Genomic DNA, 26,594 nt, shown 5'->3' with positions numbered 1-26,594 from the left:
TACTAAGTCGCACGATTTTTATCAAGAGTGCCCGGGAAAAATGGACCCCCTAAGGAAATATACCTTCTAGGTCTGCAATATACGATTTTTTATTAATTTTTCACGCAGAAAACAATTTGATTGAAATTTACTGGGCCACGAGTAGTCATTTGCCTAAAATCCGGGGAAAAATGGAGCGCATGAAAAAATGTCGTATTTACGTTTATTTTGTCTTTTCTTCTTGTCCTAAAACCTTGGTAGGCTTACCTCGCTAAGTTAAGGTAGGATTAGCAGATTATTTGAAAAAAATCGGTTTTATTTCACATATTGAAACAGGTCAAATTGACAATTCATTAAAGCAATATTGCAAGATTATGATGATGGACATCTCGGTATCAAGTTTCAGCATTGTGTGTTCACACTTTGTACACTGAAGGTTGAAATATAATTTTATAAATATTCCTAAGGTGCTCTATATCCGGTCTGGTCTCCTACTACAGGTGCGTTCCGATATTATCTCCCAGCGATGTCAGCAATCTTTTATCTCTTTTGCGCTACCAAGTTCGGAATTAGCTCTGCCTCTGTCCTAGGGAGTTCTTAGCGCTGCCACCTAATTTCGGAACACACCTTGTATCAAAGGTCCATTTTGCCCGAGCGGGTTATTTTCGCCCGATTTTCGACTATTTCAACGGCGGTCCATTTTTCCGCGATGGTTCACTTTGCCCCAGGTTCCTCTACATATTTCACTAAGGTCCGCATATCAGAAAAATTGAATAGCGATTTATCGACGTCAGTACGATGAGTCAGTTTTTCTGCATTTGGTAGTGTCATCATCGTCAACTGACGTACCGACTCTGTATACTCTGTCACTCTCGTCTTTCCATGTTCGCGGCGCGTTAAAAAAGGATAGAGAACGCAGCACTACCGAGTAATCATCGATCAATATTTTCACTTACCCGTCGGCGATCGCAAATTGGAACAATATCGACTAGAGAAGATGTCTCAATGACCGACACAACGAGACCAAATAAAAATACTGTTATTCTTCATGGTTATAAATTATTAATAATAATTTAAAAGCAATTGAATCATTCATGGAAGCAGGAAGTGTAAGGAATATAAAACGATTCATTTCTCACAGTTTCGTGCAGTGTTCAAAGTGTCTGTGAAAATAAATACGCAATTGGGATGAGACTGCCTTCTGGATTAGCCCGAACTGGTTGCTGAATTTTATCAGGTATGTAACATATTCCTATGATTATTTTTTAAATTCCCACTGAAACACACGACCCTACGTGCCTGACTAGTCCCTCCATTCGTAATCTCACTTGACATCCCTGGTATCACGATCGCGGACATAGAAAATTTCCTTTCACTAAATAGTATTCATTCCCCCCATTCTTACAATTAGACCGTGCAAAATGCTGCCGCAATATTTTGCTGCCCGTGAAAATCTAGCCCGATGCGAAACTCGGATCTGCTCAGAGTGGTCTTGTGCTCTGAATTGCTTACGATTAAAGACGCTCTGGTGGCGTAAAGTCGACTGTTGCATCCTCCGAATGATTATTATCTCTCAATTTCAATATAAGTCATCTAAAGTATAGACCAAACGAGCCTAATAGTTCAAAACAAATGAAGCTGTTGTTAGGGTGGGATATTAGATGTCATATTATTTTATTCCAATGATTCAGTGAAATCGTTTAATTTGATCAGTTATGACAATATAATAACGCAATGTATTGAAAACTTATTGTTAGGTGAACCTGAGTATTATAGGTATAGCCAATGAACATGGTATTCATCAACATATTCATAACGAACCTGATATGTGATGAAAAATAGCTTGGTACTCACCTTGTGACGTTCTAATTGGCAATAATTCGATACGATACTTTCTAAATACACAGAATTGTGAATTACAACACCATCACCCGTATTCATAGTCCTTCCTTGAGGAACAAGGATTCCTTGTTCATGTAACGTGAAATGAGAACAAGGAATCCTTGTTCCTCAAGGAAGGTCTATGTATACGGGTATAAGACTTTGGGTATAATCCGCCTAAGTATAGGCAACCGTATTCACAATTCTATCCGAGCGGGCTTGTAAATTGCGCAATGATAAGTTTATAAAAGTTTTTAGTTAAAAGTAACAATCGGTACTTTCGGAAAACTAACGTTCAGGGAGTTAAATTTGGTCTGGACGAGCTGAATTTAAAGTTTACAGTAATCTAGTAGTTAAGGGCATAATATAAAAAATTTTAAACCAACGCCATGTCGAATCAACTGCAGTAGAGCAACAAAATAGTGATTTTCTCTTTTCTTCAACGATCTGTTCACGTAGTCGTATGCAATGTTGTTAAAAATGTGGAATTGCCTCAATTTCCATCAAACGGATGGAGCAGCATAATTGAGACACTGCTAAAAAGTTCGCAATGAAAGAGCAGTTAATCTCCATATTGATACATGCTGGATATGGTTCAATTCATAGAGACAGTTTTCAATGTCGAAACTTTTCAATTTGCATTGCCTAACCACCTGTATTCACGTGTTACAAATTACTGGTTGTAATACTCGTAGGGTGACCTATTTGATAAGAACAGATAGTATTTTAATAGAATATGTATATATAGTTCGGCCACACCAATCCAATTGACTGAAAACGATGATAAATTACATTCTCATGAGTTCGGAAGCAGTTTGATAGTTATAATACAGATCGAGGGTACAGCGAGGATGGAAATTTTCTTCAATCAGTTTCACAGCCTAATTTGGAGACTAGCTAGTTTTATTCAAATTTTGCTGCTGAAACTCGTGTACGTTGGATGATTAACAATTTTATTACTGTAAATTTGTTCACGGGACCGAAGTAGAATAACGGACAAAAAGTTTTCCCATTACGTTTTCAACTTTATTTTCTTTAGTCTAAGAGCTCCTCGTTGATTTTACATTAAAGACAAAAATATGATCTAATATTTACAAATTAGGTGTGTAACATAAGCTTAATCGTAACTCTGCAAAAATCAGTTGCTGGATGTTAATTGCAAATACGCACAGAAGAGGCATGTCATTTAAATATTACATTTTTTTTTTTTTTTATTGTTTGCCTGGTGACATTATAGATTAGATATTCAGGTTTAGCGAAAAATAACTTATATTAGATGAACCGTATTATTGAAATCCTCCATCCATTGGGTCGAATGACGTTTCAAAAAAAGGGCTCAAAATCAATGCTAAGAACGTAAAATACGTATTGTTATACACCAATTTTTATTTAATAAAAACTAGGCCAGTGGCAGTGAAATGCAGCAATAGTTCAAGGAAATCTGTTGTCACTGTAATTACTGATAGGCGGACGAAGTTGATGTCAATTGTTGTTTATCCGGCATTGTAACAATAAACGAACTGGTAACTACTGGTTACCCTGCGATTACTTCGAATATATTAACGAGCATTTACTATAAAATTTGAGGCAATGGTAACAATCCACTAGTCTTAATAAATAAGGGAACATTTCAAAGATAACTTAACAAACTGTAGTTGCGCATATTTCGCCATTCAACGAAACGTGTACCCCGTATAAACAAGTGGGTATAAATCGTAGAAACAAAATGTAAAATAGAGGAAACCATGCACGAATTTGGCAAACAAACGTCAATGGCCTCAAATACTTGTTCAACGTATTTAGCAATCGGAGCCAGATTGATGGACTAGCAAAACCCAGTTATCATCTCTTTTGTTCGTATTTGCAATAAACTAATTTCATTTACTTGCATACCGTGTTGAAAATAATAACAAACAAATTGGTTTATTGTTATTTTGGAATTGATAGTTTCCTTGAAAATATTCTAAAACATTTACTATTACTTGAAATATCAATTGTTCTATTTACAGATGAATATTATCTAAAATCTAGTAGCATTGAGAAACATAATGTATGTATATTGTAGGAATTAAGAAACATATACTTTTTTCATAGAAATTATTAATGATTTCATATTATTCTAAACAAAATAATGTAATATGAAAGCAGAATAATTTTCGTAGTGGATTTATAGTTATTATCATTATTATTATTCTTAATATTTTTATTTTACTTTTAAAATTTTTAAAATTTCACTAACGCGTTTCCAAAGAAGATAATTTTAAAAAAATTATTCATACCTATGCACAATCACCTAACAATATATATTCATATAATCTGATACAATATTCATTATTTTATAATCTCTTCATCGAATAACTATTTTCACCATGGACAATTCTTATTTTTGTGTATTTTTAATTACGCCTCGAGTAGTTCATAGTATTGTATAGTTTCATGATACATTAATTATTTTTCTACACACATGCGATATAATGTTTTCTAAGTCTGTACTTAAAATGGCTAGAATGTAGGCCATGCTACAAATTTTCATAAAATCATATTTAAAAAAAAAGGACCCTTCTTTCAAATGACGATGATAACAATAATAATTAGGCTTTTCTAAAATATGCTTATGTTCATCTGTAATTTATGTATATCTATATTTTTATCAATTATCTTTGTAAATGCTCAAGATCAATGCACAAAATTTTGCTATCCAATAATTTACATCAACATTCCAACTGAATTAACTTATTCAAATGATTTCAATATTATTCCTGAGGTAAGGGTGTCATTTCGAATAACTGCAGAATTTGGAACAAGCCAAGGCATAAGCAACGCACACCTTCTGCTATGTTCGTTACCATTCACAAAAATCTGAGACTTAAACATTTAAATGCTCTACAATCCAATTGATATGTAGTCGCGTTAATTTTGCCAAAAATTTTGAGCTATTTACAAGATCGTTCAGCGTTCGTGGGCATCGATATAGGTCGTTCACAAAATTTTGCTTCATAAAAAAATATCATCGAATGGAGAAGATAAAGAAAAAAAAAAAGAACCAATATTTTATTCCGATTTTATTGTACAATAAGATCAAGCACAACTTAGCTGTATATGCTGAAATGATTTGACATTATTTTAACTATTCGTAACTGACTCGTCGAATGATTTATGAAACGGTACAATATTCTATATTACAGAATTCTTAAAGCTCAGATGTCATTCTACGCTAGCACCATTACTGACATAAGTTCAAATAGCATGGAATGAATAAGCTTGCCATTACAACGTGTTTCGTAGTCCCGATATATATATATATATATATCAATCAATCATTTCACTTCAGAGTCACTTATTTTGCTAATAACGAATGATTATTTATTCTCTTTGTAGTAGTTGCAGTTATCGAGAGTCTCTTAGCACTTTCTGCATAATTTTTTCATAAAATAGTTGCTAGTCAACGAAATCAAATGGCATCTGCAGAATGTCAAAATTCATCGTAAGCCTCTGTAATCGTTGTTATTCGTAACTAGATTAAACATTGAATCTCTATTTTCGCGTGTTCAATTCGTGAACGACCTTAAATTATAACGATATAATCAAAACAATATAGAGAAAAAAAAAACAAAAAAAGAGGAAAAGAAAACGTGTACAAGAAATCGATTAAGGCTATTTTATTAATATGTAACATTAATTTAATTATGCAAATAATCAAACATCCAATATCTTCGACATTAATTAAACATATTTTACAACCAGAGTAAGTAGCGGAACTGTGCTCGTAATATGTCAAATATTGTTGCTCTCTTGAATATTATTATGCTACGTCGAGTTAAATAAAAACGAACAAAGAAAAAAAAAAAAAAAGAAACATTTCACCTGCGTCGCGTAGTCTGGGTATAACAAGCTCGACGATCATCTCCTAACATCTGTTAAAAAAACCAATAATAATAATAATAATAACAACAAGCATCATTGATGTACTTGCATCCAGAATAGACGACTACATTCAAAAATGTATCCTAATTTTTAGTACAAGTTACAATACTTCAAATTAACTCGAAAAACAAATTTAAGTAATAAAAGAATTCTTCTTACAGAATTAGTAGTTTCATTAACATCCAAATCGTTTCAGAATCGCAATATTTAAGATTTGTTGCTTCTGCCAAAATTAGGGCTAAAGTATGAAATACAATGACATATGGAATTAGTTAACAATTCGTGTTTAATAGCAAATGTATGAGGCTATTTTACGTTTTTTGCTGCTACACATTGATTCTGATAAAAACTTTGAAAGCCAGGTCAGGAAATAAAATGAACTGAATCACCGTTGCACACAGGCTTAGGTAATTTACCGGAGCAATGAATTATATAGGTGTTTTAAGTAAAGCGACACGACAGAAATAAAAAAAAAAAAAAATCAGATTTAATTTATATCGATAACTGTTACAGGATTGGCAAAGTTTACTTTGAGCATCAAAGAAATTATGCGGAATAAATAAAATACAATGAGCATCAATTGATCTAATTCTTGAGCAGCTGCAATTATTAAGAATTTAACAGGAAGAAGCAATAAAAACAAGAAAAATTCAATACAATAATAAAACGAACGAAATTCAGACTAAATAAATAACTGTCGTGAACACAGGGTGGTGACCACGCATGTGTCAGACTACTCTACGAGTCTTGTAGAACCAATGTAATAATTGTAGCCAGGGTTTGTAGCCGAGTCGTTCATAAGTCACAATCATTGAATTTAATTAAAAAAATAATTGATAACTGCACGATTGTGCTCTATGAAGAACTGCACTGGACCTTTGTGTTTGAAGCAAAAACTAATTGAATCCTTCGAAAGGATTCCATTTTTCAAACAATTACACACGTAACGTTGAATACAGTATTATAGGAAAGCGTTTCGATCTGAACAATTCGGGAATGGATACGATCCGTAAGATATTTGACTAACAAACTGATCAATAAACGATTAGTCAGGTAATTGAGATAACTCGTTAATTAAACACTACGACACTTTAACAACGTTATATAGCATTTCGGTTACAAACTCTGTACTTATTCCATATGCGATGAGACTGCTAAATTTTGTCGATTAATATTAATTCATCTCGATTATGTTTTTTTTTTTTTTTTCTTTCTTTCTTCCTTTCTTTCTTTCTTTAATACATAAAGTTAATTTTTGTTCAACATACATGCGACGAAGAATGTCGATATTTCAAACTTTCGATTTACATATTTTTCTTATGTAAAGCTGGAGTGTACTTGAATTTCTCTTTACATAATTAAATTTCATAAAACTATGAGCGATTAGTGTTGAGCGTTTAATGTAAATCAATAGATAGGTCATGGTGCAGTGGCGGTAGTTTCTAAATTCAACGGGTACTAATTATTATGGGGTGTAATACATATGATACGGCGTATGTAATGAATTTAAATAAAGGATGAAGACTGGACTGAGTTTTGATATGAAACAATGCTGTCCGTAATCGTGAAATTTTGATGAATTTTCCTTTGTGTCGCGACACTTTTTTTTTTTTTTTCTCTCTCTCTTTTCTCACTACACAAGAAGACAATATATATATATACACATTGTTATGTATCGTTTAAGAATCGTAATACAGTACAGTACAGTTAGTATAGGTAGAGTATGTATAGAATAGGGCTACAACATATTATTACGGTTTCGTTGGACCTAACTATAATAATTATTCTATTTATGTGTGGGTTTGAACCCGTAGCACTGGGTCATCGGATCTAGGAGTTAGACTAAGGGCCCTTTAACGATCTTCGTGTAAGGGCAGGAGCAAACAGAGAATATATTTGATTTTGTTTGACAATTTTAATTTTTTATTCCGGTTTATTTTTTCATCACTTTGTTTTTTTTTTTTTTTTTTTTCTTTTAACCTCGTTATCCCGTTCCGTCAAAACTACCGTTAAGTAGAGATCCAAGGTTGTCTCGTAATCTTAAATTGTGGATACTAAACTCTCAAAGTGGCGTCGTAATATTATCGTTATTATTAATAATATTATTATTATTTTAAATTTGTGATAATAAAGTCTATGGTATGAGAGTTTCAACTCTGGGTCAACTCTTCTCATACTGTTTTTCATACGTATACATATATTTATGTACATATATATTTCTCTTTTTCACCTTGCTTTCACACGCGTGTATATAATATATATATATACATACACAAATACATGAGAACATATTATATATATCCATATATATATATATAATATATAATTTTAATAATAGTATGTATATATAATAATATATTCACTACCTGCATTATCACAACATAAATTTTTTACTCCTTTTCGCATTTGCTCAAACATAAACAGTCACTCGAGTTAATCATTATATATATCATTCGCACACTTATTCTCCGTCTATGAAATTTAAACGCTGCGGTGGTGTAAGATAGTGGTTGAGCTTCAAAGCACAGTAGCGTCGGCTCAAAATACTTGATGTAATCTTGACTCGGGGTTGGGTTTTGCGTAAGCAATTAATATGCCCACCCTCCGCTTCTGTTATTACCACCTTTTCTGAATCCTGCTTATACAAATGGTAAAATTGAGTCGGCACAGATTACGGTTCGGCTTTAACTCTGGCTGGTAAATTTTATTTTAAACGTAGCGATACCGGCGAGTGTGAGAAAATTCATAGCGAAGATCGTCTTGCTCCAGTTACACAATTGAGACTGTTAAGAAATAAAATGAAACAATAATACCAAATTGTAATATACACAAACACCGTATCTGTTCTTTTTTTTTTTTTTTTTCTTTCTTTCTTTCTTTCCTTATAGCGGTAAATAAAAGGTTGATTATATTTCATTAAAATCATTAACAATCGTTGCGTGTAACCATTCTTACTACACTACGCTGCTTGCGAACTCAGCCACTAACAATTATACATCAGCATAAAACCTTAGAAACCATGGCCCAGCCTGGATGTAGCGTCGACTCGCTTCAAGCAGCCCTTATATCCAGGGTAGCCAATATTTAAAGTATGCAACAGGAGGCTGAGCAGCAACTGCTTCCGCCGCCTTTACTCTTTTGTCTCTGGTCTGTAACAGAAGCATTTTATTCAACCACTGCTGGGCGTATAATATAACTTACGCATACGATAATATTATAACTATGATATACACAAATATACAATAATAATTACAACTCTGATTAACTTCACGTTCAAATGCAGTTCAATTTGTGTAAACTTGGAGGGCTTTCTTTATTATTGAAGTTATAAAGGAATACAAAGCGTGAATTTATAATAACGTATGAAAAACAGTGAGATTGTCCTCGATCAAAAGTAGATTATTGTACGTTACAGGCATTACAATAGACTTGTATAACTCGTGATTTCATGGCCGGCTAACAGCGGGCTGTCCGCTTTTCGATGCGGCTGAAGACCTACGAATACATTGAGTAAGGTGAAGCAGCACGTGATGTGTGGAAATGATTAGTTGCACCGGGTATTACGCTTGTCGAGAAGGAAGGAAGGAAAAAATATACATACACATGTTTACGAAGTAAGACGTTGTTGCACGATAGGAGAGTGAAAGTTTAGAATCATCAATTACTGACAATATGTACCGTATGTATCATGATAATTACAAATGGTGAAACACGTGGAAACTTCCATATCAACGCATCAATTACGCAGCAAAGAATTTTCAAGGATAACGATATCCGTGCAGTTTTACAATCTCGCGGTGTTTCGAATATATAATTTGAACCCGAAATACGAGTAATCAGTAGACGTTGTGTTAACATATACTTTGAGACTTTTGACATATCTCGCCGACTTCTTCGTTGCCAGTACAATTTATAACGAATATTTGTAACACCTTATCGCTCATCACATATGCTATGCATTGATGCAATTACGCGAATTAAGAATGAGTTGTTGATACCTGCATCCTGTTACCGCTCTTGGTCATGCTGCTACATGTGATATTTCTAGTTTTTAAATACGCGATTAAATATACGGTGAAAATCTCGCCAAACGTTACGAGCTGTTCGATATATATATAAACACATATACATATACACAGTGTGAAAGGAAGCGAAAGAGTGCGACTGACAAAAATTAAAGGGAAAGAGAAAAAGAAAAAGATACAGATAGGAGAAAAAGTCCAAGATACGTTGCAAGTTGGAATTTCAATGGAATACACCTAACGTAGGGAAAGCGATGAATCGAAGAGAACTTACTTTTGCCTATTTATCGCGATAAGAACTTGGTTATCTATCTTCGTTATAGCTTATATCAACATCGTCTTGTTGTACGAACATGTATTCGCCGTTAGGAAGAATGCCTGAAAGGATGGAGAAGGGGATGGGGGTAGGAAACGATCATGACATTCACGTATTTTGCACAATTGTCAATTGAATTAGAAATACGACATTGTCCTAGACAGGATACGGAGGCATTCGGACTAAATTATGCAATCGTTGAGCGCATTGATCATCAGAGCATGACCAACAGGAGCGACAGCATCACAAACCGCGAACGACCGTGAATTGAAAAAGAAACAAGATATTCTCGGTTGAATTCACCGTTGTAGATATAACATTATTTCTTTCATAACTTATACGTGTATTTTCATTAAATATATTTTATCAAGTATACCTAAGGTAAGTGTACCAGTTACCGACACGTCTAGACCCAATTATCGAACCTTTTATTTTTTATTATCCAAAATTATAAACTGACGGCACAAATTATGAATTTCTCGGTTACCAAGACCAATTGCTAGAGAGTTTAGACACTATAAATACATTTTTTTGGTACACTTGTAACTAAGGATCAAACAGATTAAACCAAAAAAGGTCAATGATTGGTACACTCACCTTCCACAGGTACAATATTACCGTCAATTAATACTTGTACAATCGTAACAAAAATATCGATAAGGAGTAATTGAATCATTAATCACATCGATTAAACTCACCTTGAGAATTAGGCTCGGGGAGGTTCTCGCGTGGGACAAGATGCATTACTATTGTTTTACCGAAGGGGAGACCGAGCGCACCTAAGGTAACGTTGCTGTGTAGAAAACGACCCTGGTAAATTAGTCGTAAAATTTCCGCCTTCGCGACCGCTTCTTCCGCCCAATCTGAAATCAATCCATCGTTGAGTTTTTCGCTTTATCTTCTACCTATACTACGCTGACACGGTATATACCGTTGATTAAAATTACCGTATATTCAAATTGCTTTCACCGTTCCGGACGACTTTTTTTTACGAAACTTTTCTTCGACCTCTTGCGTACGGATACAGAGAGTGAGAGAGAGAGAAAGAGACGAGAAAAAAAAAAGAGAATAAAAATTCATCGATCTGTATTCATGCGGGCTAGAAATGTGTGTCATGTGTAAAAATTTCTCACCTTCAGGCCAGTTTTCAAACACATGGTGTGCTATGTCACCAGCAGAATCGCTCGGACTAAATAGGAACTCTTTTGTTTTACCGCTGACAAGTATTAGGCGTAGGTTTATCTGTAACAAAGTAAAAAATTGAAAATATTATAAAAAAGCGACTGCAGTGTACAAGGCACGTGTATTACACAATCGTGTGAAATTTTCAATCGACGATGCGAAAGGCGGTGAAATTTATATTACACGTGTTTCGCCGTGGAGTTTGTGCGTCGAAAATTGTCGAAAAATAAGAGGGTCAACGATAGCGGTAAGATACGCGGGGAACCTTGTAACGCCAGAGCGAGTGATTCTTACCTTGACTTCGCTAATACGCGCTCTAAATAGCCTTGCTATAGTATAGCTAACCAGGTTACCAGGGCAGAAACCAGGACAAACTAGGCATATGTGCGTACAGCGGGCACATCCAGATATTCTGGCATAATCATCGTCATCATCGTCATCATCGTCATCATAGTCATCAGTCAGAAGCAAATAGGGGCTACCGCTGCATGACGTTAAAGTTACTCCGTCGGAGTTTTCGAGGCGAGAATAGAGAAGACAGGTGCACGTGTCAGAGTAGTCAGAGACGTACTTACGATCCTTGGTTGAAAGGAAAGTTTAAACGTCTTATCGCACTCCTCTATTAACACGAGGCAATGATAATTATTGACGACTTTGGCGCAAGAGAATGTCAATGACGTCTGCCTGCACGTGCTTGCCGCGGTGAAAATAAAAAAGACCCATTATTATAGGATGGAATTGTAATTAATATTGAAACGTCGTGGCGTTTCAACGATTTATGTAGAGCGAACATGCGTGGGTATAAATAGTACAAGTGTAATGTGATGACATGAGAGGCACGAGTAGTATAATAGCGATTAAATCTAATATGTATTCAGTCTATCCGCGGCACTTACGATTAATTGAATCTACCTACTTAATGGGTGAACTTTGGTAAACGATAAAAACACGGACTCGCTCGTTGGTGGGATAAAAACTAAAAAAAACAAAAAAAAAAAAAAAAACAAAAACCCACCATTTTTTGTCAACACAACTTCTTAGAACGATAAAACAAATCATTCACGTAGATCCGGCTCTTCCGCTAAATGATTTCTGAAACTCGTTTTTACTTACTATTATGTAATCACCGTCAGAAATTATTGATCAAGAATATAGTTTCGTTGAAATTAACAAACGACTCAGCATGGATAGATATAGTTTATATTCAGATGTTTGCCGAAAATAAGCTTTTATATATTATCCTAGACAACAAAATTAAGTTTATTTTCAAGAAAAACAAAATCCTGCTGCAATTTTTACTTCGTCGTATACGATGCATAGAGCTTATTTTCTAACAACTACCAACAAACTCATCCAAGATTAACAAAGCTTGAGACTTTGTTTATACCTATCGGTGATCTGATTTGTGCGTCTCGCGAAACAATTTAGTATTTGAAAAAAACAAATAATTGCTGCACGACTGAATATTTTCTACATTCTACTTTTTCACCAATTTTTGCAATATTCAAACCCGTGCGAGTATCTTCGATATTGAAATTCTCAGACAACTGATTTACACAATACTCCGAGACCTGCGTATCTTATACAGAGCGTGGGAGATAAATCGAAGACCTCTGATGCGAAAATGGGTGCGTATAAGCATTGCCCATATTTTTCCCGGAGATATCCCACGATATTATATACATATACGCAAATAATAAATAGGAAAAATGGCAGTAAGACTGAAAGCCGCGCTGTATAATAATTTATGTGATTTGCGATTCGCGATTTATTGCCTCAAACGTATACAAATACGAAAGGCGAGATGATAAACAGTAATGTCATCGATTTTCACGTCCTGCACCGAAGCGAAGCGACGCTGCAAGATTTTCTAGGGCGTTAAATCATGCGATAGCAATTTGCTATCGAATATCACACCGGATCTTATTGCAGTCTAGTGTCTCACACACACCCTTGGCTCTCGAAACTCGCCTACAACCCTACTCCTCGTCTTTCGTATTACATTGCATTACATTACGTGTATATATATATATATAATAAATAATAATAATTAACATAAGAAATGATAATTCGCAATAGCGCCAAGCTTAATGTCTTACAAAGTTGATTGGCATTGGGCGAAGAATAATCCATGTGCAATATAAATTATCATAGGCTGTATAAATCCTGCGTTGGAACAGTGACGCAATATACTCACCCCCGACTCTTTGACAGGGTTTTATACACGTATCGCGATAATTAGTCTTCCGCAGCTACGTAGTAAACTATCGTAATACACCTATAATAAACGTTTGAAAGTTTTATGACGTACAGTATATGTTGCATACAGTCGACTCGCGTGCATCGTGCAAAACAGTCTCTTTCGTGATTAACAAAAAGTAATAATACACAAGCCAACTCACAAGTGCGCGTATTTTGATACGCCGTTGGTATTAGGATATAAAGTGGCTACGAAATTGCGACCCTGTAGTGTATTATAAAAGTAATGAAGAATCGCAAAGAAACGAAACGTCGACGAGACTCAGATTCGTTTTATCAATAGGGTAGATGCGTTGTGAAAAAATATTTCTTCGATACGTACCGCGAACGGTATTGATAAACGTGCAGATTCCTTGATTCCACGAAATGAATTCGTTCTATTTGGCGACTGAAAAATCTTTTCAAACCGAGTACTAATTTTAAACAAATGGGAATAACATTTTTTCTCTATATAAAATTGTACCGTGACGTTAATAACCGTACATATACATACAGTGACGGCCCATATGCTACGCCGACGTAAAGTATCGCTTCGGAGTAATTTGAACGAGGCGAAGAATGAGAAGCTGAGGCGTCGGTGGGTCGGGTCTCAGGTATAGAGAGAAGAAAAATAAATAAATAAAGGTCGGAAGGTGGAGGAGAGCATTATAGAGAAGAGAAGAAGCCGGGAGCTGGGCGTGTATTCAAAATCGCACTTTTGGGGTTCTTCCTTTCCAAGACGCTTCGCTTCGGTTCGCTTCGGTTCGCTTAGCTTCTCCGCTTCTTCGCTTCTTCTCTTTGCCGTACAGCTATAGGTATGTAATAACACGCAAGTTGCCTTCCCGAAGTCCTGCAAGTTTCATTGTTGGAACCTCGTGTGGTAGAGCGGATGGTAAGCGGCGGACGAGAAACTGAGAACATCTCATCGCAGACCCCGTCCGCGTTCTTCCACCTTCTCTCCTCCTTTTTTTTTTTTTTTATTTACTTTGTTTTTTGCCGTCTTTCCTTCACCGCAACGTGTATAATAATGCCTTTTGCTCGACCACCGGCACGGCCGGCTTGGCACGGCGCCGCCGTTCTGCAGTGCAGATATCATACTGTAACCTCATACATGCAGCACCGCGTTGAAGTCAGTAACGTTATCGTAGCGATTCGTGCTGAGGAAAAACCGTTACTTCGCGATTTTGGAATCGTTTGATAGTACGGTACACCGAACGATGCTTATCAAATTTTGAAATCTTCGTTAATTCAAAATCGTTGTAGAAATAAGAAAACAGTGATCTTTTTCCATGAATGCTTCGTTACGATAACGCGTTACCGACTTCAATCTCGTATGTAACGTACCTACTCTTCGACGCGTAACGTACCTATAAGTTTTTCGTTTTTCTGAAGCTTGATGTTGAAAACAAAAATTTATCACACACATCAAACTACACGCATTTTACGTCACGTGGTTCGATCCCTCATTTTTAGTCAGGTTCAGGTATTTTTGCAATTGTTTTTTTTTTTTTTTTTCCGATGGACAAACTTTTTGTCTCAGAATTGGTGTGTAGCCACCTCTCTCGACTAATTTGACTTTCAGAATTTGAAAAAATACAGCCCGAACATCACAGTATCAACAGCTAGAAAAATACAACAATTATCCACATTTATTCAAGTGATATCTTTCGAAGAATTGACAATATCGACTCGATACTAATTGCAATCGTTTTAAAAGGATAAAATTTTTTGATTAAAAAATCGAAGAATCATTTCGTATACTCAGCAGAATCTTTCGTAGATTTAAAAACTATGAGAATGCCTATTGTGGAAAATAATTCGAGTAGTTTCTTTGGTTGCGTAGACATGCAACGTTCACTTGGGTGAGTCGTGTATATTAACCTTAAAATTTACCCACGGTAACGAAACTTTGGTCGTAAAAACTAAACATTATACCGAGTGTACACCCAGACGGATAATTGGCAGGCATTTGGGGCACAAGCGATGTGTAATTTGGGGATTCTCGTGTCACATCGCAGGCTTTTATTATATGTATGTATAGATATTTTACCCTGGGATCGTTACTCCATTAGTTGCCAATGAACGTAGTATTTGCGCAAGAAACGGGCTGCAAACGATGTACAAAGTCGAATCTTGAAATAAAGAAAATTGTGTTCTGTTTGTCATACGTGTGCGCTGACGACAAAAAATTTTTTTTACATTAAAACGACTTTATTACACAAAAACAAAACATAAAAAATCACCACGATTTTGAGCGTTTGTACACATAAGTCGTAGAAAAGCGAGCAAGGCGAGACGGCAAAAGAGAAAGAGAGAGACAGAGAGAAGTGATGGGTAATCAAAATTTATTTTACACAGAAGGATCAGATTATCGAACTGTATTAAATAGTCGATAATTTATGTTAAACAATTTTCAAATTACAGATTGTCAAAATATAGTAAAGATAAAATTTAGAAAGTTATAACAAAGTACAGAAAAACAAAACAGAATCGTCGAGATTCTGTTACATCTGGTTAAACCATTCCGACGTTTCTGTGCTACGCCTTTCTATACTTCGACCTTTCTACAGTTTGAATTTTTTATACTTCGACTTTCTCCATTTTAAGAATTCTATATATTATGACCCTTCTATTTTCTGATCTGTCATCATTTTTACATCCATCCATGTCTATATTACGACTTTCTACAACTTTGACTCTTCTATTATTATACCTACCTCGACTTTCCAAACATGTTAAAAGTTGTGTAAAATAATAAAAAAAAAAAAAAAAAAGTCTTCGCGTCCTTGAGAATCGATCGTTATCGCGTACTGTTTTCCGATCTTTTCACATCTCTCCCCCCATTTCTTCCCTACTGGAAAGGGAAACAGATAAGTTTGCGTATACATAGTTACAATTCGGGGGGGTTGGCGCTGCATGTTTGGAATTACGTGCATACATAGGCGCGCGATGATGTCAAAGATCCATAGATCGCAGGATGGTGCGGCGGACTGAAGCCTGACGATGAGTAGTAGTTTCTATTCCTGCGCCAGTTATTTACGGTTCTTAATTCTCATACGGTTCTTCTAGCCGGCATAGGCAGCGGTTAGGCAAGGCTTACGCTCGGCAAGCAGTGGCCGCAGAACTTCCGACATTTATAGTCATATCCAGCATATCTCCGTATATATATATATACACATACCCACGCCAAGATTACCGGAGAGCGGCGTTCCACTATCCCCGAGTCCTGTTAGCCGCGTTTTTGCCTCTATTTCCTACAACGTCGGTGTACCTAATACGGTGCAGGCATGTTGGGTGTACGATACCAGAGGGATGGATGGAGGCACGGCTCTGCCCACGTGTGTTGTATATCACACTTACGTGCGGTGCGGCACTAACAGTAACTCGTCTCCGTATGTATACTTCAATTACCGGTGTGTGGTGGAAACGTGGGGGGTGGTGGTGGTGGTGGTGCAGGCCGGGAAGATGTATAGATACGTGTATGGCGGGTATGTAGGCGCATTACTCTCGAGGCAAGAAAATGGCATGACGTGTATGATCGATGACACCCACCCAAGTTGACCGGTGACGTTATTCCGGCCTCTTCGAAACGTCAAAAAATTATTATTGATGTACGTACCGGAGGCCATGAGTAGATATATCAACTTTAATTCTAGCGAGATTCGTGAATTATAAAAATTTCAACTATTTTTACTACGAATATTGTCAAATATCAGAACAAGAAGAAGAAAAACACTAGTATTTAATACATATAATACCTGAATCATACTATTTAAGCTCGATAATACTCGGTACAAGTTGGTTATTTGCCAACGAAAATCCTTTCACGATTTTCCCTGAACATCGTGCAATGTGAAATACCTTATTTTTAGTTTGCTTATTCATTTATTTATTCTAGTCAGACTTGTCTGTGAAAATTTCTGACCGAACGTATTTTAACGTAACGGATGCACTATCGCAGTGTTTTCAATTGAAACTTTCCGATGGTTAACTATACGACGACGAAACATTGTTTTGCGAGTTGTTTTGACATATTTCGATCGGTCTGTTGAACACAAGGCACGAATTTAGGAACCGAAACGAGTAGAATCCAGGACCAATCGCTGAATTATGATTATAAATTACACTTCGAGTCGCTTTATATACATTGTCTTAATTACAATTTCACCGTTGAATATTTGAACAACAACATTGGATATGTCAACAAATATGAGCTGAGTCGAATAATAGACGAGTTGACTCATCAATATTTAGCTCAACCTATATAAATTTGCTAATTACAAATGAATGATCCATTTCGCCATATTAAAATGAACGTTTTTAACTGTAAGTAAACCCTTCTCTCAGTGTACGAGATTCACTTCCTTAGCGACGATACAATTATCACGCGACTAAGTAAGCGCTCGATAGGAAACGCAGAAAGTGCAACAGCTGATTGAAATTCCAAAATTTTTTGTTGAGCACGTCTCGCGTCTCCGGAGGTTATTTCAGCTGTTTCCACCTCCGTTTGGTGCGAAAACATCGCATCGAGCGTTCAGCGACATTCGATGACCAACCGTCTGTTCTATCACTGGTAAAACTGATATGTTGCACGTTTATAAACGATAAAATAACAGGAACTCCGAAAACCGCGTCCAGGGCTGCTATAAAAATGTTCATTTTTATTTAACGTTCCCGTCGTCATCGCCGTTCTAAAAGATATTTATAAATCGCACGATAAAGCAATACCTAAGGCGCAAAGTTTAAAAAATGTATAACGAGTACAACCTTTATATTATATACTTACAGGATTCACAGTGTTCAAGCCAACTTATTTTAGGGGAAAGTTTTGTGAAAATAGCTGAGTATTAGGGATCAAATATTTTTTTTATAGTAGTGACCAAATAGAGGAAAATTAGAAACACATTACGGTGTCCCTTATTTTGGTCGTATTGAATTTTTTTCGATCGCATTCCAAATTTTCTTCGTATTGTAGGAAAAAGTAATTCCCTGTCAGTATAAAAATTTGTATTCTTTTGTTCCTACGTTAAATTGAAAGTATAAACATTGTTCTAAAGAATGGAATTGGCTTTTTCAGTCCGTTTCAAGTTATGAAAAAAAAAGTAACTGACTGGAAAAAATACTTAGGGAGGTTTAAGGAGAAAATTAACTGCTTAAGGGTACATTTAGGGGCAAGTTTCAGTTTTAGAGTGCTTATAGGGAAACAACAAAGTAGAGTACTTCCGGTAAAATAGGGGAGCCACTGTGTAGCCTGCATGTAAGAAATTCCAAACTTCCCGGAAAATATCTCGACTTTTTCCAGTTTTCTAATCTGTCCAGATAAGTCTGCACGAGGAACCCTGGACGCATATATCTAACTATAAACACGTATCCAACAGGGCATTCACATCTAGAGTACAATAACGTGTCTCGACAAAGTATCTTGACAGTATTAATTTTCATCTTATTGTTAGTTGAAGACCGCACGTCGCAGTGATGGTGGTGACAATTAGTCCAATTATGAACTGACCCCACGGGTTAAATAGCAGACGTCTTATTTTTATCATCCTCCTACTGATGCTATTAAGCATACCAACGGCATACGTATACGTATACACAAACGTATAGTGCTTATTTAAACCGCCCACACGACGGGTGTCGATAAACTGAAATAGAAAATTTATCCAATCCAAGAAAACGATTAATTTTTCGTGCATCAGCGATTACATGTAAGATAATTCATTGATATCGAATAAATTCTCACTCATCCGAACATAGGTATATATTATACTACATACACGTACGGCGTAGAATCGAGTAGCCTTTATTTTCGTAATGTAAATGCTACATAAATTTGACATCCAATTCATTGCATTATGCATATTATACATAGGTATATAATATACATGTATAATATTATACCCAGCCAATAGTCATGGCGATCGCTTACTTGGAGATGAAAAATATTATTTGTTTTTCACTCTTAGGTATACGTTCGCATACCGCAGTATATGAAATGCACACGGTGCTTGAGTAGTTGTGTTATATGTATAATGTATAACGCAACCTCCTGCAGATATTAGTAAATACCCATATACGGTGTGTGTGTGTGTCTGTCGTGTGTGAACGTCTAAGCAGATTCCTGCGCTGCGCCTATACGCGATGTGAATTTTCATGGTACAAGCTGGAAGGCGAGAAAAGACGACGCGACGGACGGCAATACGTGACTTCCGAGTGCAAAGATTCGCCGGAGGATTTATCTACAGACAGGATGTTCGAACGTAGAGCATGGCGATCGGGTGAATGCGGGGTGGAAAGAAGAAGAGGTTGGACTTTGGGGGGGAGAAAAGCTCGATACCGGTCGTCGCTGTTCGGAAAGAGAAAGAGACTTTTGCAAGGAGGCAAGTGTGCATGCTCTTCGAGCGAAGGAGGAGGAGGAGGAGGAGGAGGAGGAGGAGGAGGAGGAGGGAGAAGACAAGACAGCCATGGGTCTCCGGTAGTAATGGCCGCACGTCGTATTCCGATGTAAATTAAATTTGAGAATTTCTTCCCTTTGTACGCTACACCGGCGCATAATATGCGCGAGGTTCGAGAATAATTAAATTCCGAATTAATTAAAGTTCCGGACATTATCAGGCGTTACATATGTACATGTGCATACGTACATAAGACGATGGTCACGCGTGTGCCGATATATGCGCGAGTCCTTCTTGATTGGCATAATGCAAGTGCAGACGTATGATGTACTTTCGATCCTGCCGCTCGCTGCGTTACTATTCGAATAAAGTATAAATGCAACGAATCACGCGGCAGCTACGTGAAATCATGGAAGGGAAAGAAAATGCTAATTAAAACAACAATAATAATAATAATAATGATTACGATACATGAAGAAACAATGCGTTCGAGTGTAAAAAGGTGAGAACGAGATTACAGCCGCCTGTTTTGTATAACAAACAAAAAGATCGCCTTGTAAGTGTATATTTTCGATGATTATCTTCGCTGGCCGGAAATGGGCGACACATGATCTTAATGTTGAAAAAAATGCTGCAGTGTCTCTAGATGCGGGAGAAAGCAAAAGGCTTACGTAACTCGAGTGTGTATATGTATATATATATATACAGGTATCATTATATATAGCGGTACATAGGTATATGCATGCACTCTGTATATCTATATATATATATATATATATGATGTCGAAGCCACGGAAGTGCATCGGAACTCGATAATATATGAACTGTATTTAATAGTTTAATTGGATTGGTCGATACACATATAATTTACAGACTGCGATGGTACGTACAGTGTAAATGTACTGCGTTAGGGTGTTTCAGAAAAAAATAATCAGCGATTTTCCACCGTGGCACCGCCTGAAAAGTTTTTTTTTAGGTCGAAAGAAAGATTCTGTCAAAATACAAGCGTTCTACGTTACGTGTGAAAGATCGGGCTCATTTGATTTTTTCACATTTTTGTGTAACATGTCGCTGGTGGTTGAAAAAAAAAAAATCTAAAAAAAAATTCCGAGACCGTTTTGGGCTGGTTGCAACGTGAAACTAATAAATTATCAAAATCGAGGGGGGTGAGGTACATGGGTTGCAAATTTGACGCGGAATGCTCCGTAGAGATTTATTCGAAGAGTTCAAAGATTTTTATCGGCGTACATACAACTGATATGTCGAATCAATATTGGCCGGGTCGAAGGGAGAGAAAAGCTGGTCCAACGAAACGAGGGTCAAGGCTGCTTGCTGCATCCGAAGCGAGTGATATAAGGGAAAAAAAGTGCAAGCCGCAACTCTGCAAGCTGCTGCTGCTGCTTCTGAAATCACTTTGCTGACCTAGTTGAACGGAATCCCTCCCCCTCCTTCTTTCTCCGGCAACCGACTAAATTCTCGTACCGACCTATACATATATCCACTTTGTTCTAAATCCTCGATTATCGGTTCTTCGGAGGAATGGAGCACGAATGAACGAACAAGCGAGCGATTCTCCCGAGAGATTTGCATCATATCGAGTGCAGCGTGTTATGTGCAATCTGAATGTATAGTTATACAATATTGTACAAGGAACGAATCTGCAGTGCGCGAGTTGTTTGCTGCTGAAATTTATCCGACGTAAATACATAACGTCGAAATATGTTATTAATATTACATATAAAGCATTGCCTGCAGGTAGACGAACGAAAAATAGTACGGAGTTAAGTATCGTGCTTTAAAAAATTACAAAACACATCCGCCGTCATGTCAGTATGATACAGAAATTATTTCAAAACTAGTCGCGTATACTTGCGGAGGATATTGTGCCGGTACGTACAACATTCGATCTCGTCTCGTCTGCGACAGACAAAAATATCTCCTCTTTTCAACTCCCGATACAAGCCTACGTCTGCTACAGTCAAACTTTACTTTTGTTATGCCCTCCTGTTTTTCCTAAATAGGTAATATAATATATAATTGTATTTTTAGTCGTTGTTTGACTCATTTGTGTTACGTGAAAACACACAAGTCAGTTTGTTAATGACGGAAAATAAGTACAATCATTTATACTCGTTCTCACGCGAAAATCTATTGTTATATTCGGTCCATGGCATATTTCGAATTAGCAAGGTTCTACTGTACGTAAAAAACGGCGACTGCGTGCAATCGCATTGCGACCTGTATTATTACAATATACCAGAGAAAGTTTCGTATCTCACCAAGATCAGAGATTACTTCTGTGCACCTACGTCACGCCTCAAGGTCGGTCTGCTTTGCTAACGAAGAAGCTCATTTGGCAACTCGCCTTTATATTTCCTATCCCGATCTCGTATTCGCGTTTCAAGCCAACTTTTCGCACGAGGTATATTCTGAGAAAAATTATTCATCGCAATGTGTGTATATATGTGTATATGACGAAGATGATGATGTACAAATGCAGATTTGCAGAAAATTCGGCAGTTTTATATAAATCGTTTGTAATACATGTATACCACCTACCTATATAATATACATATAATACATTTTTAACAGCACTTTGCGAAGCCTAACTTTTTCAGAATATACCACATAACACCGATGTTCTACATAGATATAATATAAAAGCCCGGGTGTACACGATGAGAAAAAAAATTAATGAGTGAAGAGTGTTTCCGAGTAAATGCACCGAAAATTTTTAAAAACGAACTAATGGAGCGGATAATGCATGAAAAATTGTTGAGACGAGGTAAAAGAGAAAAATTTTTTTTTTTAATCTAGGAAAAGTTCCTTTATACTGTATACATCACGATTTAAAGGCGGAAATGAAAATATTTTTATCAATTAATAACATCACACGAATATATTATCGCTTACAGAAATAATGATCAATTGTTGAAATTGAATTTAATTAAAAATCCTCGCGTCGAGTCATATACAATACTATAAATGTACAGTGTACAATGTAATTCAAAAACAGAAAGTAAAGAAATCCAGAACGAAGGTAATTCCTTTTCTCAATTAGCAAAAACTTACCCTTATTATTTACATCGCAAATCGTTAAAAGTTACGATAACATATCCATTAAAAAAAACAAAAAAAAAAATACTGATCTGATACAAGCGATTCGATATATTACGAGTAAATTTGAAAAGACGGTGTGAAGAAACTATGCGAAACGAAAAAAAAAAAACAAATTTTAAATTTATAAAAGTTCAGGGGCACGTAATCCGAACGCACACATCCGTTAATCCGGCGTTAATCCAGTGCACCCAGGCATTAATACCCCATGCGTACAACGTACATGCAGCAACGGACGCGATATTGCGGGGGTGGATATATGCGGGGGTTTCGGCGTAGTAGGAGGTGGGAGGATTCGAGGTCGGGCGTACACCCCTCGCATCTCCGTCCTTCCTTGCTTTCGCATCTATCAGCGAGAGAGGAGCTCCTCTACAGGGGTGCGCGCGTATGCATACGTACACCTACGTATGAAGGCATAGGCGTGTGTGTAGGTATACATATGTAGTATAGGTATACCCGTAGTGCCTGCCTAGGAGTAGATATACGTGTAGAGGGAGCGTCGTCGTCGTCGACGTCCATTCAGTGCGCGGGTGCCGGGAACAGTCGGGACTCTCTCGAGTCCTACAGGGCGAGGGATCGATCGATCGGTCTACGGGGAGTAACTCGCTGATGCCTCCTCCCCCTCCCGCCCCACATCTCTCTCTCCCACTCCCTCCCTCTCTCTCTCTCGCTCTTTCTGAGCCGCATGCAGCGCGCTTCGTTCGTTGGGTCGTCTGGCCGAAGAGGAGGCAGCGAGACTCCGGATCGCGGAGGCTGAGGCTGATGGTGAGACGATGAGGATAACCTTGTCATTCGCCATTCGGTACCCGGCCGCTGACGAGGGATGAGAGAGAAAGAGGGCAGCACGGGAAGAAAGATGCCGAATCCGACTCTACCTCGCTTCTCACCTCTAAACACCGGATCTCGGTTCTTCTTCTTCGTTCCTGTCGATGAGAGCGAATCTGCCGAGCGGGGATTTGTTTGTTTGTTTTTATTTTATTTTATTCTATTCTATTATTTTTTTTTTTTTTATGGGATTCGGGAATCCGTCTGATTGCAGACTTGTGTACAGACACGGAGAGAATCGAATTTCGGATCTCGTTCGATACGGGGATGCGAGGAGGATAGAATTTCGGAATTTATTATTCCCCGTTTACACCGCGATGTTTTGTTTTACTTCCGCGGAGATGCGTGACCCATTTTTTTTTTTATATCATGGAATATTGTTATACGTACACCGGGTGAAACCGAATATTACCGAGGGTAGAGATCAGGGAATTTTCTTTTCTCTTTTCTTTCTTACGCGGGGTACAGGGACTTTTGCCTTTCAAGGACAAAAAGTATCTGTACGTAATTTATAGGTGCGTGTAGTACGTATACACTCGCTCAGGCAACTCGTAAACTTCGCACTGGGGTTTACCGAAAGTTACAATTTTCAGGTTATACGTTAGGTTATTCTTCTCGCACTCGTACGAATGTGTAATAATACATAAAACCAAACAAACATACGTGTATGCGTAGATTTATTTTTTCTTTACCCTCCGAGAAGGGAGAATTATTTCAACGGAATAAAGTTCGTTTTTAAATCCGTGTAAGATTTTGAGATAAATGTTGGAAAAACACTCACGGAATAATCGAGAAAAGTTTTCTTTCTTTTTTTTTTTCTTTATATACCAATTCAATGAAAATTTCATTCACGATTGAATAAACTTTGTTCGAATGAGCGAACCAAACTTTTTCCCGAGTCAAGTGTCGACAGATACACTCTCGACTGACGTCGATTTTTGATAGATAAATGATTGTTCGATTCAACGTATGGGAAAAAGAAATGATAAAGCGACGATGAAAAATGATACCTTGCAGAATTTCGTAGACATATTTACCGCATATCAATTTTGAAAATGTGAGAAAGTCGGGAATATTCATTTCGAGATTTACAAGTCGTACCCGGCGACGGTTTCCTGTAAAATTTTCTGTTTCGAAACACCCTAAGCATGTATACCGTATAATGGAATATTTATAATATTATAGAGATAAACTGCGCAGTCCTACGTCACGCCATTAGCGTTCGTTTGGTATCTACTGTATACGCAATACAGATGTAGGTGTAGGTATCATACACTTATACAGTTGTACATGCATCTAGTCGATGTGTGCTCTGTACGTATATGTACACACGTATAACGCGCCTGTTATATTAAAACTGAAAACTTTCACCGTACTGTCGCGGAGTTTCGGGATCTCCGCGCGAGGATGAACGCAAAACACGCATGCTGCACTGCAGGTCGATCCGTATATATGAGACCGGTGTGTACACCTAGCGATATTTTACAAGGCTTACGAGAAGTTAGTTACGTTAAAGTAATGAAAAATTACTATTTTTCAAGTTTATAGTGACTTTGAAGCTCGTGTTTTCATCGTATTCAAGTTGGTAAGGTTGTCGTAACGATTCGTGCTCAGGAAAAACCTTTATTTAGCGATTTTGGAATTGTCTAAAATTCACTAAACCGTAATAAAAGAAACCATACTTATATTTCAAGAACGTAGTTTCTTCAAAGTCATTGTAAAATAAGGAAAATTGTGATTTCTTTCCCAATGTTTCTGCCTTATTACGATTCACTGGATTTTTATTTTTTAATTACCGCAATTGCGAAACAACGGTTTGTCCGAACCGTTAATCATCACGATAGGGTCGCTAACTTTAGCCTCATGATATTTTAGAGAAGTTTAACCAGCTGCATGAGACTGAGGTTAGAAGCGTTATTGTGATTATTAACATATGAAAAAAATCATTATTTCACAATTGCAGGAATGTTTAAAATTCGGTAATATCATACTAAGGCATATGTATTCATATTTTGAAAACTCAACCACATCAGTCACTACAAACTTGCAAAATAGTGATTTCTCCTCGCAATGACGTTTCGTTACGTTAACGTTACCAACTTCCACCTCATCCGGTCGCAGGGTACGTACTAGACGTCCTTCTAACGTATTCAATTACCAAAATCAATTGTCGAAAATCGACATTTTATGAAATTTTGAACGTGTAACTTTGTTTGATAATTAAATAATTGCGTACACCGTCCAAATACCTATTATATATGTATATAATAAACAGTAAAACTGAATGATGAGATTTCGTTAAATGTGAACAAGTGTAAAAACGTATGCAATACGGTTGGGATTACAATGTATTATGTACTATACGCGTAGACATTTTTCACGTAAACCGTGTCTTCCTACATTTCCTTATCACACTTTCCGTGCAATGGTTAGCCTTCTTGAAATCGTTGAGTTTTTTTTAAAAAGGATATCAACCTCGTACATCGGCGATATCCTATGCGATCTGCGGGATACCGCGTTTTTTCCCTTTTTCTTACGCACGTGATACAAAAAGTCAAGGAGGATAAACGTTCCATTGTCTTCTTTCTTCCTGCAGTTTATCGGCATGCATATATGCATGCAATGTACGTACATACCGAGAGAGTCAATCGCGTCGCGTTGCGTTGCGCGTTGTTATTACAGACGTACGGTGGAATTGCTTTGTTACACGTACAT

The 26,594-nt window shown here is 36.9% G+C and overlaps 1 protein-coding gene across 2 annotated transcripts in view; it reads right to left on the bottom strand.

Annotated features, from left to right (window-relative positions):
- Positions 1 to 3,012: 3,012 nt before the first annotated feature.
- Positions 3,013 to 26,594, bottom strand: part of UBL3 (ubiquitin like 3) — a 30,886-nt gene continuing 7,304 nt past the window's right edge. The window contains exons 2-4 of one of the 2 annotated variants that reach the window (XM_046630979.2): positions 11,256 to 11,364; positions 10,821 to 10,985; positions 3,013 to 8,933 (exon numbers count right to left, since the gene is read on the bottom strand). In XM_046630979.2, coding sequence (XP_046486935.1) covers positions 8,869 to 8,933; positions 10,821 to 10,985; positions 11,256 to 11,364 — 339 coding nt within the window. In that variant the 3' untranslated portion in view covers positions 3,013 to 8,868. Of the gene's footprint in view, positions 8,934 to 8,980; positions 9,280 to 10,820; positions 10,986 to 11,255; positions 11,365 to 26,594 lie in introns of those variants that run through there. The other variant, XM_046630978.2, reaches the window with a different exon arrangement.

Source organism: Neodiprion pinetum, chromosome 6 (assembly GCF_021155775.2).
Source record: "Neodiprion pinetum isolate iyNeoPine1 chromosome 6, iyNeoPine1.2, whole genome shotgun sequence".
NCBI classification, from domain to species: domain Eukaryota; kingdom Metazoa; phylum Arthropoda; class Insecta; order Hymenoptera; family Diprionidae; genus Neodiprion; species Neodiprion pinetum.
Note: the sequence above shows the minus strand (reverse complement) of the source record. Positions and strands in the feature narration are given on the sequence as shown.